This window comes from Camelus dromedarius, chromosome 3 (genome assembly GCF_036321535.1).
Source record: "Camelus dromedarius isolate mCamDro1 chromosome 3, mCamDro1.pat, whole genome shotgun sequence".
NCBI classification, from domain to species: Eukaryota; Metazoa; Chordata; class Mammalia; order Artiodactyla; family Camelidae; genus Camelus; species Camelus dromedarius.
The window spans coordinates 22,403,760-22,419,758 of record NC_087438.1 but is presented as its reverse complement, the minus strand read 5'-3'; the positions used below and the strand labels follow the sequence as shown (position 1 = coordinate 22,419,758).

Sequence of the window (15,999 nt, the reverse complement as noted above, 5' to 3'; positions counted from 1 at the left end):
TTACAGGTGTGCTGACGTTCAGGACCCCGGGGCTGAGGACAGCCTGCAGGGCCAGCGCCAGTCCTGCGCCCGGAAGCATCTTGCTGACTGCAGCAGGCCCCTAGGCTATTATTTTCCGCGGATGCATGAAGTAGAAAATACTATTTTTCCTCTTGTCCTCTGTGGAGGTTTTTCCTGCCATTTTCCATTTGATTTCACATAAGCAGAGTGCTGAGTTGCTGAAGGGTAGGGAATCCTCCTGTTTCATCCGTGCCTCATTCACTAGGTACGTGTGACAAAGTGGGTCAAGACTGGCTGAACATGTACGCACGCGACGTCGAATTAAAACTGTGAGTTTAGGCACAATGATCTAGTAAAGGTGTTAAATGCAAGTAGCTTTAACTATCATGAATCGGTGTAAGATTTCTCTCCCCCTCAAAATTCTCCACATTTTTACTGTGGTAACTTCCGCCCTCTCATCCTGAAGTGCAACGATTGATAAAGTAACCTTACCTGTCCTGGGCTGTTGCTCCTGCCCTAGCACAGCTTCAGGCAGGTTCTCTGTGGGGTGGCCAGCATCTGGGTGGGGCAGGCCACCAGCTGGCCCTCCATCGGTGGGGACTCCTCCATCCCCGACGGGCAGCTTTCCCAGAGATTCCTGGCAGAAGGACAACTGTGAGTCACTGTCAAAGGCTTTCAGGGTTTCTGCGTCCTAAGACATCATATGCAAAGAGTTGATTTGGGAAAATTTAAAGAGCCCAGGACTAGAAACCACAAGATCAGATTCTGGGTTTAAGGTCCCCTAGAAATTTCATGGTCTTGTCCCTCTTTCTCAGCCTCAGTCTTCTTCACTTTAAGATGTGGGTGATTAGGAAAATGCAAATAAAACCCACAATGATATATCACTTCACACCCATTAGGACGGCTAAATCAAGAAAACAGTAATAACAAGGGTTAGTGAGGATGTAAAGAAATTAGAACCCCATGCGCCACTGGTGGGAATGTAATATGGTGCAGCCACTATGGAAAACAGTATGGAGGCTCCTCAAAAAAATAAAAACAGAACTCCCACATGATCCAGCAATCCCACTCCTGGATATACAACTGAAAGAATTGAAAGCAGGGTTTCAAAGAGATATGCATACAGCCATGTTCATAGCAGCATTATTCACAATAGCTAAAATGTGGAAGCAACCCAAGTATCCATCAATGGATGAGAGAATATGCAAAATGTATTATACACATACAATGGAATATTATTCAGCCTTAAAAAGGAAGAAAATTCTGACACGTGCTACACCATGGATGAGCTTTGAGGACATTATGCTGAGTGCCATAAGCCAGTCACACAAAAAAACAATTATATGATTCCACTTGCATGAGGTACACATACACAGAGTAATCAAAATCACAAGAGACAGAAAATAGAACGGTGGTTTCCAGGGGTTGGTGTGGTGGTGGGGTGGGGAGTTATTGTTTAATAGGTACAGAGTTTCCATTTTATAAGACAAAGAGTCCTGGAGATGGATGGTGATGATGGTTATACAACATTAGGGATGTATTAATACTGCTGAACTGTATACTTTATAAGGGTTAAGATGGTAAATCTTATATTATTTTACCATAATAAAAAAAATTTTAAAAAGATGAGGATGGCAAGACTTGCCCTGTCTAACCCATAGAGTTTTAAATAAAAGATGGTTAAATGAGATAATAGTTACAAAAACAACACACAGCATACAGAAGGCTACAGAGGTGTAAGGTGTTATTGTTACAATATTGCATCGTGCTGCCCAAGACTAAAACCAGCTCCTCAGTTTGGGAGTCAGGGAGAGGACTCATCTGGAGAAATAAAATTAACATTTAACATCTCAAAATTTCACATTAGCCAAGTGCCAAGTACTTCATCTTCCTTTCTTCTATCTAATACCTCCTGTAAAACAAACTTTTAAAACAAACTTGCTAAAAAGTTAAATCAGGTTTATTTGAAATTTACCCCGAGTGCAGGAGACACAAAGTGGCCCCAAGGTGGCAGCAGAGGAAAGAGGTGGAAGGGATAGAGCATCTTTTAGCCCCTCTTGTTAAAAAATAAAAGGAATGTAAATATTTGTATATGTATAACTGAAACACTATGCTGTACACCAGAAATTAATACAGTGAGCCAACTATACTTCAATTAAAAAAAAAGAATCATTTAGTAAAATGCCAGTTTACCTGCTGAGGGAAATATACACAGGGCTTTACTCAGTGAATTTCATATTCACCGGCAAGGCATAAAGGTAATATATAAAACACGGCAGGAGACTTTGGAATGAGATAGAGGAGGTGACTGTACTGTGTTGTGAATGCAGCAAGTACCACTGAACTGTACACTTTAAAATGTTTAATTTCATGTTATGTGAATTTCATCTCAAGTTTTAAAAGTATTAGATAAAAACAGTAGAAGATTATCCATTTACCAAAAGAGAAACTTTGGGTTTATTTTTAAGCTTTCAACATTTGAGGGTAAATACTTTATAGCAATGCATTCTGTTGTCTTTCATGTATATAAATAAAACCTTGGAACTAACAATTTTAGGAGAAAAATTGAACTTCTTCTGTCCAGAAGTTTTAAATGCTACTCCAAGTTCTTACTGGGAATACTAATTCACAATTACAAGAGCTCTTATCTTAATAGATATAAATTATTATGAATAAGCCCCCTGGTTTGGCTTTATACAGTTATTCAAAACTTGTTGGGATACTTTGAAAAGGAAGAGGTTTACCCATTAGCTGAACATTACATTCTAAAACGCATGTGCTAGTTGGAGGTAATCAGTTTTTCTAGGAGGAAGAAAAAAGATGTGCATTTCTACTTTTTCTAGAAGGTTTATTTTTTTTAAGCCCTTTTGCCTAGAATAGCCATTGTGACTTTATATGTTCTGGCTCTCTTTTTATGTATGTTTATACAAGCCACTTGAAAACCCATCTTTATAAATACAGGCACACCTCATTTTATTGCGCTTTGCAGATACTGCAGGTTTGTTTTTTGTTTTTTTGTTTTTTTTTTTCAAATTGAAGGTTTGTGACAACCTTGCATCAGGCAAGTCTGTTGGTGCCATTCTTCCAACAGCGTTTGCTCACTTTCGTCATATTTTGTGTCTGTCACATTTTGGCACTTCTTGCAATATTTCAAACTTCTTCATTATTATTTTTATGGTGATCTACGATCAGTGATTTGTGATGTTACTGTTGCAAAAAGATTACGACTCACTGGAGGCTCCAGTGGTTAGCAGTTTCTAGCAATAAAATATATTTAAGTTAAGGTATGTACATTATTTATTAAGACACAACACTACTGCACAATAGACCACAGTATAGTATAAACATAACTTCTATATACCCTGGGAAACCGAAAATTCACGTGACTCACTTTGTTGTGACCCTCGCCTTACTGCGGTGGTCTGGAAACGAACCCGCAGTGGCTCCGAGGTCTGCCTGTATAGCTTAAAGTCATCTTAGATTCTTTGCTTTAAGTGAAATTATTTACGTTGAGGAGATTTGTAAACAATGTTTGTTTCTCTTTCTCTTTGCTAAAGTGGAGGTTATTGAAATTAAAAAAAATGAGCAAATTGATAATTCTGGGCCATTCTAACATACTGGTAAACAAGTAGTAGTAACAAGAGTAATACTGACTTGCATTTAATGTGGCGCATTATACGTTTCTAAGTGAATGCGTGCCCGCTATTCCGCGTGATACAAGGGTGTGAGTGGCTGTAATTATACATCGTCACGGCAGAATGTCTGAAAAAGTAAGGATCAGTCAGAACCGTGACCGCTGGAGGTAATCACTGAATTGTATCTGTTGTAATAAACATGTTAAAACAAACAAACATTATTATTTTTCTTTTCCCTTGGTCAATGCATATTAGAATTTGAATGACCTGGGGATTCTTTATCAGAACTATTCTTGTTGAGCATTTATACTTAACTGAAATAATCCCTTAAGGGAGGTTTTGTTTAAAACCTATAAACAGGAAATTGTGTACAAGAATATTTAATGAAATATGAAATTCAACAAGAATGATTAAGTCACTTCCCAAGTGGCTGTCACTTGTTAAACCCTGGTTTACCTGTCTTGTTACTATGACATTTCATTTTGAAGCATGTTTGTGTTGTAGCTAACTGTTCAAGTCTGGTGCTGACTGCTGTTCTTAGCCATCACAAAACACCACATTTGTGTAATTGGAGCTTCCTGCTGGTATCTGGAAATGGTGGGAAAGCTCAGCTTTGTATATTGTGTCCTATGTTTGATGGTCATCTGGATTCTGCGAGATGATCAGGGCAGACAGCACCATCCCTATTTTACGGCCCAGACGACTGCGGTTCAGAAAGATTCAATAACTTGCCTACGGGACCACCAACTAGTCAGTGGAGAAGCTGTTACCAGGCCCAGGGGTTTCCTTCACTGGCCTGGCACTTCCCTTCCATCCGTAACCACAGGTAAGAGAGTGGTTGTATCTTCAGGCCCCATGATCTTATGACTCAGCACCTGGGCACTTCCCCCCACCACCCTGGTCAGGTGTTAGCAGGCTCCCAGGCAGTCTGTGTATTGAAATGAATGACTCTGTTGAAAGGTAACCCTCCAATCATTATCCTTTCTTTCGGGCGGATTACCCTGCACTTCACAACACACTCCATGCTCACTCATTCAAGACTCGCTTAGATCCCAAGTAACTGAGAGGGAGCAGTTACCTTCTCCGCGCTTCCGCCTGGCTGATAACCAGTCACGCTCACCCTGATGGAAGCGGCCTGGGCTTTCGGGTCTGAACCACATGGGTCGCTGGCTCCCTCGGTCAGGTGTGCTGTTTCTGAGCTCCTGGGCCCGGCCTTGGTCTCGAGCCTCTTGAGATGTGGGCTGACCCTGGCCACCGGTTTGTGCCTGGACCCCAGGTTGTCTTGCTGCTGCTTGAGGGAACTGGGGCTGTCCATGCTCGCCAGCCCCGGGGTGCCTGCCCCGGCTCTGTACGCCAGTTTGGGTGAACTCTTTGATCCTGACAGCTCCTTCCTTCCCGAGCAGCCAGGACTGCCCTTGCGGGGCTCTGAAGGGGCCAGCAGGTTGGAAAGGGTGTCCCCCATGCCCCGTGGGATGCTCTCCTGTAAGTCTGGCGAGCTGCCAAGGAGAGGCACTGAGGAGGCCTTGCTGACTGGCTTCTGGAGCTGTTCCTCTTGGTTGATACCCACAACCTTGGAAGAGGCAGTCAAGACATGTGTAGAGTTGTCCTCTGTCAGAGGCCTGCTGGGACCGGAGAGGGTCCCTGGCAGGGAAATACAGTCCCCCTCGCCATCCAACTCTTCCTCATCGCTGGCATCATCCTCGAAGCAGCCCACCCTCCTCTGGCGCAGGAGAGGATTTCGGAGGACCTGTGGGCTCCCAGGGAGGCTGGCTTGTCTGGCGATTGTCACCTGCTTGTGGAAGAGCCCAGAGGTCCGCTGGCTTCCCAGACACACAAGGCTGTTGGCCCTGGCTTTTCCTGGTTCCTTGTGAGCTGGCGGGGGGTGGGGAAAGAAAAGTCAAATGAAATAGCTTCCGGCTGGCGTGGTTTTTAATCTAAGCCTTCTCATCACACACGAGCGTTTCCACGTTCACAAATGCCAGCTACACACCTTCTGGCCTCTAGACACCAGGCTTGAATGATATGGTTTCTGGGGATCAGCACAGAGCAGACAGCCAGCTTCCCTCTCTTCTTCCTACTGGCCTCCCTTTTGTGTTTTCACCTTTTTTTTTTTTTTTTTAACCTCAATCTCTGGATTGTTTAACTTAAACATGTGTGCTGCTTAGAGACAGAAATGGATAACTTGTCAACATCCATGACATCTAACACATTGCTGGGTTCAAACCGAATGCTGCTGCTGAGAACTGCTTGGTGGGAGGCTGCCCGGGGACCACCGAGTCCCGCACGCCTGTGCCTTCCTGTCACCTGAGGTCCTTCCTTCATCTGCAAAAGGGGGGCTTGATTCATGGATGCATACGCTCCAAGAGCACAGGGCACTGAAGCCTGAGATTACACATGATTTATAAACTCCAACCTGGGAAGGGAAGGAGAGTGTGGGCTGCTCTGCAAACTCTTTGCATCTTGTTAAATGTAGTGAAATATTACACGGGCTTCCGCCCTGCAGTGCTCCCATCAGAGACTAGAGGAAGCACATCAGTTGCTCCAAGTGAGAGGGAAGGTCCCCGTCTGCCTTGCCGGAGACGGGGGTGGATTTGCTTCTTCAGCCATTAGAAATGAAACCACCCAGCAAAGTGGGAGATCAGTCTGGTGTCTGTCGGATCATTATTTCAGATTATACTGAGAAATAATCAATGAGGTTTCATTTAAAAACTCGTTTGGTAACATTTGCTTCTTACAAGTTCTGACTTTTTCACTTGCTTCCTTCTAAAGACAATGAAGTTAGGGCCCAGTGAGGGGAGGAATTTGGCTAGGATTCCCCTAAAATATAAGGCCATCAGGTTGTCAGCCATAATCTGATGCCACAAATTTCAAGACTCCACTGTGTAAGTAACATCTAAAGGAAGGTGGGTTTAGCCTCCTTCAACACGCTGGGTACAGAAGTGGGGGGCCGGTCATTAACAGCGGGATTTCCCAAGAATAAACTCTGAAGGTAGCTGGGGTGGGAAGGTGGCTTCTACTCAGTGAGAGGCATGGTTCCCAGTTCTCTTTCCACTTCCTAGCACTGTAATATGTGCTCCGTCGTGGCCGGAGTCAGAAAACAGTCCTTGCTTACGGGAGGTGCCGGGCAGTGGGCTGCCGTCCACGGAGGTGCTGCAGCCACTTCCCGGGGGATCCTCGTCCTCAGAGCCGGCCACCACGAAGTCTGACAACAGGCCTGGGACATCTTGCGCAAAGTACTGAGAGAGCTCAGAGTCAGAGGTCAGGGAGTCCTGTTGAAGACGACAGTGTTGGATGAGAAAAAAGGTGGGTCAGATGCGGATTATTTTAAACAGTAATTATGTCCTATCCTTTCCGGGAACACTTTGTTCCAACCTATAGTCGCTCAAAACAGCTGTGATAGTAAACACCCACTTCCACTTACTTTAGGATGGCTAAATTAAACAATGAATGAATTAAAAGGCAATGGTTGCCAGACGATGTTTTTAAGAAATTTTTTTTGGCTGTGATCAGAAAAGCCACAGCAGCAATACACCAACCACCCCAGGAAAAACACTGAGGGAAGAGAGAGGAAGTAGAATGGAATTCCAAGCCACTGGTTCAGCCGATGGATGAAACAAAAAAGCAGGAGAGTTTGAATCCTGTCCTCCGATCCACTGGGAGCTGGGAACAGCCAGCTGAGAAAGATAACACTCTCCCTCAAGTTGCAGGTTCCCCCCAAACTGACCCGGGGCCCCCTTTATATTGGAGCAGCTCTTTTTCAAACTATAGCTCAGTTTTTTAAAATGTTGTTGCTCTGTTCTTTTCCTGGATGAGTATTTAATAAAAGAAACTCTCATTTGTATATTTGTTCTCAAATAAGCACTGTTGCTGTTTTCCTGTGTAAAGTGGCCAAAATGAGTCACGGACAGAAATACAGGCCGGGCCCTGCAGTTTGACTTATGGGCTCCAGGAATTGGGTCGTGGGCCGGCTGAGCAGTGTGCCTTGACTCACCTTTTTTGCAAGAGAAGGACTCTTCAAGGGGGTACCTGTTGGAGGAAAAAACACACTATGTTGTCAAAACAATGAAGCTTAAGTCCTTTTAAAGAGGCTTACATCCTTAACTGGAAAAGGAGCCAAGCATATTAAACGAAACCTTCTTTGCTTGACAGGCAGCGATGGGCCACGTGCGTGGATACAGGCATGCGTGCAGTCTACCCAGGTACCAAATTCCCATCCCAGCCTGCCTCCCTGGATTCTGCTCATGCTAAGACCTAACCCAGATGCTGCTGCCTCCATGATGATCCCGTTGGAAGAAACTTCTTCTGAATTTCAAAAGTACTTTATACTATCTGTACACCAATCTCCATATGCATAATACAATTTAATTATAAGTGGATGCACCTCATCTTTCCTCAGCTTTTTACCTGTCACTGATCTGGCCCCGCAGTGCTCAGCACCAGGCTCTGGGAAGTGTTCAGTGGTATTTGGGAAATGGATTGAAGGATGAATAAACAAAGGAACACCACCTCCAAAACTCATGAAAAAACCAAGGAGGGGACTGAATATCTATTTTAGTTTTCAGCTGAAGGACAAAAAGACTCAGCATTGAGATTTTAAATTATATTCTACAAGCAAAAAGTTCTTGGGCATGAGGATCATGGCTTAATGAAATCTTTTATAAATGATCGAGTGGATATGTTGGGATTATGAGAGGACAGCATTCAGGCAGGTCAGGAGAATGAGATGGTTGAATAAAGAGCCCATTATGGCTGTGCTCACTTTCAATATATTAATTATGGATGCAAATAATTAGGGGATTTCATGGTTGCCAAAAAATTGTATGCCTTCCTTTTCCTCTGACAACCAGTAACTCATGTCTCAGGTTCCTCCCAACATCAATCTTAACATCAGTAATATCTCGAGCTCAGACACGTTTGCCAAGTCCCTCTAGGTTTCCTTGCTACAGGAAACATTACTTTGCAAGCTTTATGCAAAGTTTCATATTTTAAATTCATCTGAAATTCTTACTAACTCAATCCTTCTCTGCCTGAACTTTCCACTTAAGAAGGTGGGGGAAAAAAATCATGATTTTTGCAGCCTCTGTTACCCTTCTTAAGTTGAAACTTTTAATTCATGTAAAGAAATCCCAGGTTTTCAGATGGACTGTACTCTGTGTCTACCAGAACGACTGGTCTTTTGGTAGCACTTCACTTCCACCTAGAACATTTCAGATGGTTTGCACAGAAACACCTGAAATGCTGCTAACTCATTTTGGCAAAGTATCTTAAAGCCGTATAAGAAGCATGCATGGTTGAACTTTAATAGAGCACATCCAGTAACTGCAGAAATCAAAATCAGCAGCTAAGAGAAAGCATGGAATCTCTGACAGCTACTTCTGCCAAACCTGATAATTACCAAGACTCCAGTAATACTGCGCAGGGGAGTGCCCTCGTGGGGAACTTAATGAGAAACTCTTCTGAATGTTGAATGAAGATGTGCAATTACAGTACCTGAGCCAGGAGAGGAATTGGCCTCTTTGCTCTCCTGATAAGTGCTGCGTGCAATCACTTCATCCATTTCCTGCTCAGAAACCTGATTGTCAGCAGAAACCACAAATTAGATGGTTTTATTCCTTTATTTTTTCCCCCCAATAAAAGTAGCTAGGACCAGAGTCAGAGGTTGGAGCGCAGACAGAGGAAAACTGCAGGGTCAAAGATTATGACCACCCCCTGATGCACTAATGCAGGGCATGTAAGAAGTATGGCTGGAGGGGGAGGGTATAGCTCAGTGGTAGAGGGCATGCTTAGCAGGTTTGAGGTCCTGGGTTCAATCCCCAGCACCTCCATTAAAATAAATGAATAAATAAATAAACAAACAAACCTAATTACCTCCCCGCCCAAATGAAAATAATAATGAAAGAAGCATGGTTGGGTTACAAATTGCTTCAAACAACGTGTTCAAAACAAGACCTTCAATTGCTTCCCAAGTTCACGAAGCAAAGCTTCCAGCTCTGGTTACCAACAACATGGCTGATACCTGCCTCTCGCCGGACCACTCACTTTAAATTCTTTTTCCCTGAACTTTAAACAATTTCAAACCTATGTGAAACTTGCAAGAGTAGCCCAAGAATAGTATACCCTTCACCTGGACTCACTATTTTTTAATATTCTGCCACATTTATGCCCATGCTGTCTTCACACACACACGCAGCTATAACTTTTATTTATAAACCATTTGGGAGTTAGTTGCAGACATCACGACCCTTCACTTGTAAATATTTTACCATGTATTTCCTAAAAACAAGGACATTCTCTTTAACCCTGCTACTATTATCAAATTCAGGAACTTTAAAGTTGATACAAATGGCTGTCTAATACATCACAGTCTTAATATCATCCTTCAGAAACACTATTCAAAGTGTGTCTGTAGACTGGGAATAATTCACAGAGAGTTTGAGGCCAGCCTGAGATGAGATAGAGATTTTCCTCGAGAATGCAAATCAACTCTCAGTTTCTTTCATCAACAGTGTCTTTTGCTAGGGGGAAGATATCAAATGAACTAAACAGTGTGCAGTGATGTGACCGAGTTACATCTGGTGCCTGCTCCTTATCTTGTGGTGGACCTTTAGCGAACTGTCACCAACCTTCTTGCATAATAATGCTTTATAGAAAAAAATACTGTTTTAGGCGGGCAGTTGGGGGGGAGGGTGGAGAATGCAGAATTCAGTTCAGGATCTAGTTCTTATGTCTATTTAGTTTCCTTTAAGCCAAAAAATTCTGAGCCTTTATCTTTCATGATACTGATAATTTGAAAGAAACCAGGCCAATCCATTTGTCATGCTTAAATTTAGATTATGCATTTGGGGCAGAAAAACTACAAAAAGTGTTTCCTTCTCAGTGTATCACTCAGAGTCAGCATGTTTCATAAATGGTGACAACCTAGACCACCTGATTCGGGTGGAGTTCACCGGAGCTTTCCTCAGGACACACTGTTGGTGTTGTCATCAGCGAGTCATGTCAGGGGATCCTTTCAGATTCTGTCACTATCCTGTTCCCCAATACATTTTCAATCAATTGGTTATTCTTGCCTCAATTAGTTATTATGATGAAGATTTCAAAATAGTGATTTTATAACTCTCTTTTCCTTCTGTATTTATTGGTATGATGGTACATTCATGGATTCCCCACCCCCATCAGTTGTTATCCATAACTGTAATCATTCATGGAAAGATTTTTTAAAAGCCTGACATATGCTGAACTATAGTTTAAAAGACAACTACATGACTTGTATAGTTTCTTTTTTAAAGGTGAAAATATTTTAAATGTAGAATGGTAATGTCACGTACTAAAATAACATTGAGCATAAATACTGTTTGGATAAGCAGAGCAATTTAGAAAAGGAAATTAATATTTCGACACAGGATTCAGCATTACACTTTAACCTAACAGATGAACCATTATCACATCACGGCGTTTGGGTAATATTTTCTAGTAGACTTCACAGGAAATAAAATACGTACACACACGCACACGGGCACCCCCCCCAACCACACACACACCCACACATACCTTCAGAAAGCAGAGTCATTTTGTATAAATGAGCCAGTGAAAACACCAGCTTAAGCACAGTGGCTGCAAATCTTTCAACGTTGGTGATGGTTTTTCTGAGTGGGAGAAAAATGGTTGGGGCTTGAAACAAGTGAAAGATGTCCTGGATAACTAATCGTGCTGGAAGCCCCAGGACCAATTAACACTGGGCCTCTATGACTTCCTTCTGCTTAAACATAAGCTAGAGGCTGCTACCCAAACAGGTCCAAATCAGCTCATCTAGACCTGCAGGGTTTGAATATCCCAATTGGGCAGCCACCGCTCCAGTCATTATGAGAAACAGAAGAGAAGAAAATCCTTGTGGTATTTCTCTTGGAACAACATGAAAACTAAGGAAGCACATACATTTAGTATCAAAATGGACTACTGGCATGAAATGCTAGGGTAAGTGGGACAGAAATACATTAAACGTAGAATGGAATCTTGACCAAAAGGAAAATATCGTATGAGGTTACAACCAAGAACACCGTGTTTACCTAGGAGGAAACGTGAAATCCAGTCAAATACCAAAATTGGGTTTCGCTGGACCTGTCTCCAAACACCATCCTGGTGACCCTTTTACTGCGCTAGAAACATGAGCCACCGACGTGTTCCACAAGATCCCAGACCACCAGTCCATCGAGATTGTTATGCTTTGCGCTGAAATGCCATTTTGATGTTTGATTGTGTTGGCAAATTAGGCAGATACTTTGGGCTGAGCTTAGGCAGACCTCCGAACAAATCGTGACCTGTGTTAGGCTGGAATGGATTTTGATGTCAGGCCTGTCTTGAGGCCAAAGACTGCAAACCACGGAGAACTTAATTTTCTGTAACGCTGCAGAGGGCTGTGCTGGGTCAGCCACAGCTTGTTGGACTGCTCCCTAAGGTGAGCCGAGTGTGGCCATGTGGGTGGTGGAATCCAAGAGAGGACCCTGGAGGGAGGCGACGTGGTGTGAAAGTGACCCAGAGAGGGCCACGGGGTCAGTAGGGGAACAAGGTAGAACAGATTCTAGGGGAGCCACGGAACAGAAAGGAGAAAAATGGGCAGTGACAAGTAGTAAACAATGGGAAAAGGTAGAAGCGGGACTTGATTTTCTATTAATGCTATTTATCCAAGAAGTTTTAAAATAAGACAGTTTTGAGAATGCATGCAGACAAGAGAAGACAGTCTCAAGGAAAAAAGTAGTGAGGCTGAGTTTGAATCAATTAAATGGCAACCTCTGTCCAAATACCATGATTGACATCCCCTTCCCAAATCAAGGCACGGAGTCGTGGCTGGATAGCGCTTATGTGGGGGAAGCAGACAACAAATGAACACCACTGAGACAATGAAAATGACCCCATAAAGTTAATACACTAAAGAAATCTCAGATGTGGCGTGTGGGAGCACCCACCAGGTCTCCCGGAACACACTTCTCCCTCTTAAAATGGCACACAAGTCCATCCAGCACAGCAGCCTGTGACCATTCAGGATATAATCAAATAATGCTGTATTTGGCATATATATGGATGGCCATATGACAGGCGTGGGAAGAGCTAATGCTCTTAATGAGTATTTTGAGTTGCTGAAAGGTCACATTTTATAAAATGCAACCTGATTACCATGTTAGAGGCAAGCTAATTTGAAAAGATGGAGTACTCAAAAACAAGAACAACAAAAAAAGAGTGCTTGAAGTGGGTTAAGTTGAACTTGCTGAAGGTCCTGTGGTTAGTTTAAAAAATTAAAAGCAATTGCATAAGTGTCAAAGACCAAGTAAAGCAGAGGCCAACAACACAGGGTCTGCAATGTACCTGCAAGTTCGGTATGGGTCGACAGTGTGATACTGATGCTGAAGGAAAACTAGCGGGCTCGTAAGGAGTATTCTGCTCAGTTCAAGGATGGTCTGGACAGATAATCTAGCTCAACGCCCTTAGGTTTTCTTGATGCAGGACCTCAAAGAGGTTAAGAATCTCACCAGACATCAAACAGCCAGCTGGGGGATACTCAGAAGCCAGCACTCCTACCTTCTGCACCTTTTACACACATTTTAAATTCACCAATAATATTGTCAACACTTTCTTTTCTTGGGGGAGGGGGAGAGGTAATTCGATTGATTATTTTATTTAATGGAGTTATGGGGATCGAACCCAGGACCTTGTGTATATACTAAGCATGTGCTCTACCACTGAACTATACCCTCCCCCTGTCAACATTTTCTCACAAATTTTTCCAAGTGTGAAGATGAAGGAGTCCAGATCCATATAATTCACTTCCCATGCCTATTAGTTACCTGGTCACTGTGTGACCACAGGCTGATTCCCATCCCCAGCTGGGTGAACTGTCTCACAAAGTGTATGCATTGTCAGAAGGACATATGTGTCATGGCTACTAGACAAATAGCTGTCTTCAGACTCAGAACAGCACAAAATTTTTCACCTTTGGATTAGGGTGCCGGCCGATTACCAGGCGAACAGGTCCTGGGGGGCATTTGCTCAGGATGGCGTGGACTTTGCTTAAAGCAGCATGGCGAACGTTGACTGAGTTCACTTCCAGGATTTGATCTCCACGGCTAGAGAGGGCAACATAAGCAACAGTCTGTGGTAACAGGTAGCTTTTTACAGGATTTCCTTCTAGGAGAGGTTTATAATATGAAACCTTTTCTGAATACTCTGAACAAGCAAATAACATGCTTTCATCTCTGCATACATATACAAAAGCAATACACTCATGTACACACATTAGATTTTGAATTGGCAAAGGCCATTATGCATATCTATCTGCATTTTCAGAAGCAGTAAAGTTAAAAAAAAATTGATAGTAAGGACAACACTGAGGCTCCCATTTCCTGAGCACATCGTGTCTGCCAGGCACTATACGGATAAATTTACATAACAATGCTTTGAATAGCTATTATTATTCCCATTATGTAAATAAGGCCACAAGCGCAGAATGGTCACCCACTGTTGAACTCAGGTCTGCCTATCTTCTGACTATCAAGTGACAGAGCCTTGACCACCATCAGTTTCTTTTTTCCTACCATCTTGAATTGATTATTGGAATATAATTTAAGGAGGAAATATCTGAAGCTCAAAGGTTATCCAAGAATTTGTAAAAACGTTTCAAATTTGAACAAATGAGAAATTGGGGACAAGATGCCCATTCTGACTTGAAAGTATAGGGAGAGAAGTCAGGACAAGAGAACAAAGACTCTTTATGTGGGGTTTGAAGAATGTTCATTTGGCAGGCTCCAGACATATGGGACCATTCAAGAAAGAAACATCATCTTGGGATGTCATTAAAGGATTTTTTTCCCTTGGGTTCTAAAAGTATATTTTCTTTAATGTACTTTGGATGATTTGCTAAATTTTTTTTTTTCATTTGGAAATTCACTCTGATGATTAACTAAAAACATAATATAATCTATTAACAAGGCCTCAAAATGGCAACCTCAAGGAATGTCATTTTGAGAATTCCTCAACTGCTCAAGGACTAAGAAGCTTAGCAGGGAGAAAGATGATACTGTTTGAACAGAGAGCTTTGCGTAATACATGTACATTCTTGTGAAGTTTAGGTGGGCACAGACCCATTGCAATTACTATATAATAGAACACCTAGACTTCTCTTGTGTAAACAGAATACCCATGCTTCAACTCGACTGGCTGGATTGAGAAATCGGACACGCAGTGATTTCAGACAATAAACATCTAGACATCACCACTCAAAAAGGAATGAAACAACAGGAAAGGTCCAGGAGATTATACTTAATAATAAAGGCCTCTTGTTCAAGGGCATGATTTCAGGACCTTCTTGTATCCAGTGATTCTGAACCATTTTGAGCAGTTCCCAGCATCTCATGTGAATTTTACATAAATGAATATAAAAGTGAAAGAAAATATTTGGATAAATATATCTATCTATCTAGAGTTGTATGGTGTCAAGTTTCTGAAACTGAACTTCTGGGTCCAAATAGAACAAAACAGGTAGGGAAAGCCAACATTGAGAGTTCTCGAATTCAATCAGATCTCATTTATATTCGCTTTTCATCTTTGGAGATGCTTTTAATTGTAATCCCAGCCCTATTACTGCAAATAATACAGACATTTAGAACCTCACAAAGAAATGTAATAGGGCAGGTATTTTACATGCGTATATATTCACATATTCGCAAACACAATGGAACCCCATACTTTCAGGTTTACAACGAACCTCAGATTACTCTCCATCTTGGCCACGGATCCTGGGGCAAGGCTGTGAATGTAGATGCCTGGAGGGCTGTTTTCTAAGGCCAGGCAGCAGGCTCCAATGCCTAATCCAACTCTGGGCTCTGTGGGAGGTATCAGTCAAAGAAAACAAAATTTAAAAAGAAAAGAAAAGCAGTGTGAGTGATTTAAAACCGCATTAATGTATACTTAGACCATTAACCATTTATTTTTGGATGAGACTCAGAATATAAATTCTGCCTTTGTCAACATGGCCGTATTCTGTTGATGCAATGAGCCCATGGCAGAACCAGGGGCTCACTATGGACTGTGGACTAGTCAGTGGCCCACCCTCTGCTTTGTCTAAAGAGCCTCCTCAAATCTGTTTTTGGAGACAAGCAGAGTCCAAGGAACATTTATTTATTCCGGATGTGAACTTCAGGGTTTGTGTTTTTGTTTTTGTTTTGTTTTTTGCCTCTCTTTTAGCAACAAATCTCTTGGTTATTTAATTGCTCATCATGTTTCTACAGTAGGTGGGGAGGACCGGGAAACCAAGATTAAAAGCAGTGAGATTTGGTGTCACCCATGACTTTTAGTTACTGGTGTTAACTGTAGTCTT

The 15,999-nt window shown here is 42.4% G+C and overlaps 1 protein-coding gene across 4 annotated transcripts in view; it reads right to left on the bottom strand.

Moving 5' to 3' along the window:
* Positions 1–15,999, bottom strand: part of PDZD2 (PDZ domain containing 2) — a 339,218-nt gene that overhangs the window by 19,363 nt on the left and 303,856 nt on the right. For all 4 annotated transcript variants that reach the window (XM_031443609.2, XM_031443618.2, XM_031443633.2 and 1 more), the window contains 7 exons: positions 15,388–15,505; positions 13,618–13,750; positions 9,126–9,207; positions 7,627–7,661; positions 6,748–6,904; positions 4,714–5,507; positions 493–637 (listed from right to left, as the gene is read on the bottom strand). In XM_031443609.2, the coding sequence (XP_031299469.2) occupies positions 493–637; positions 4,714–5,507; positions 6,748–6,904; positions 7,627–7,661; positions 9,126–9,207; positions 13,618–13,750; positions 15,388–15,505 (1,464 nt within the window). The remainder of the gene's footprint in view (positions 1–492; positions 638–4,713; positions 5,508–6,747; positions 6,905–7,626; positions 7,662–9,125; positions 9,208–13,617; positions 13,751–15,387; positions 15,506–15,999) is intronic.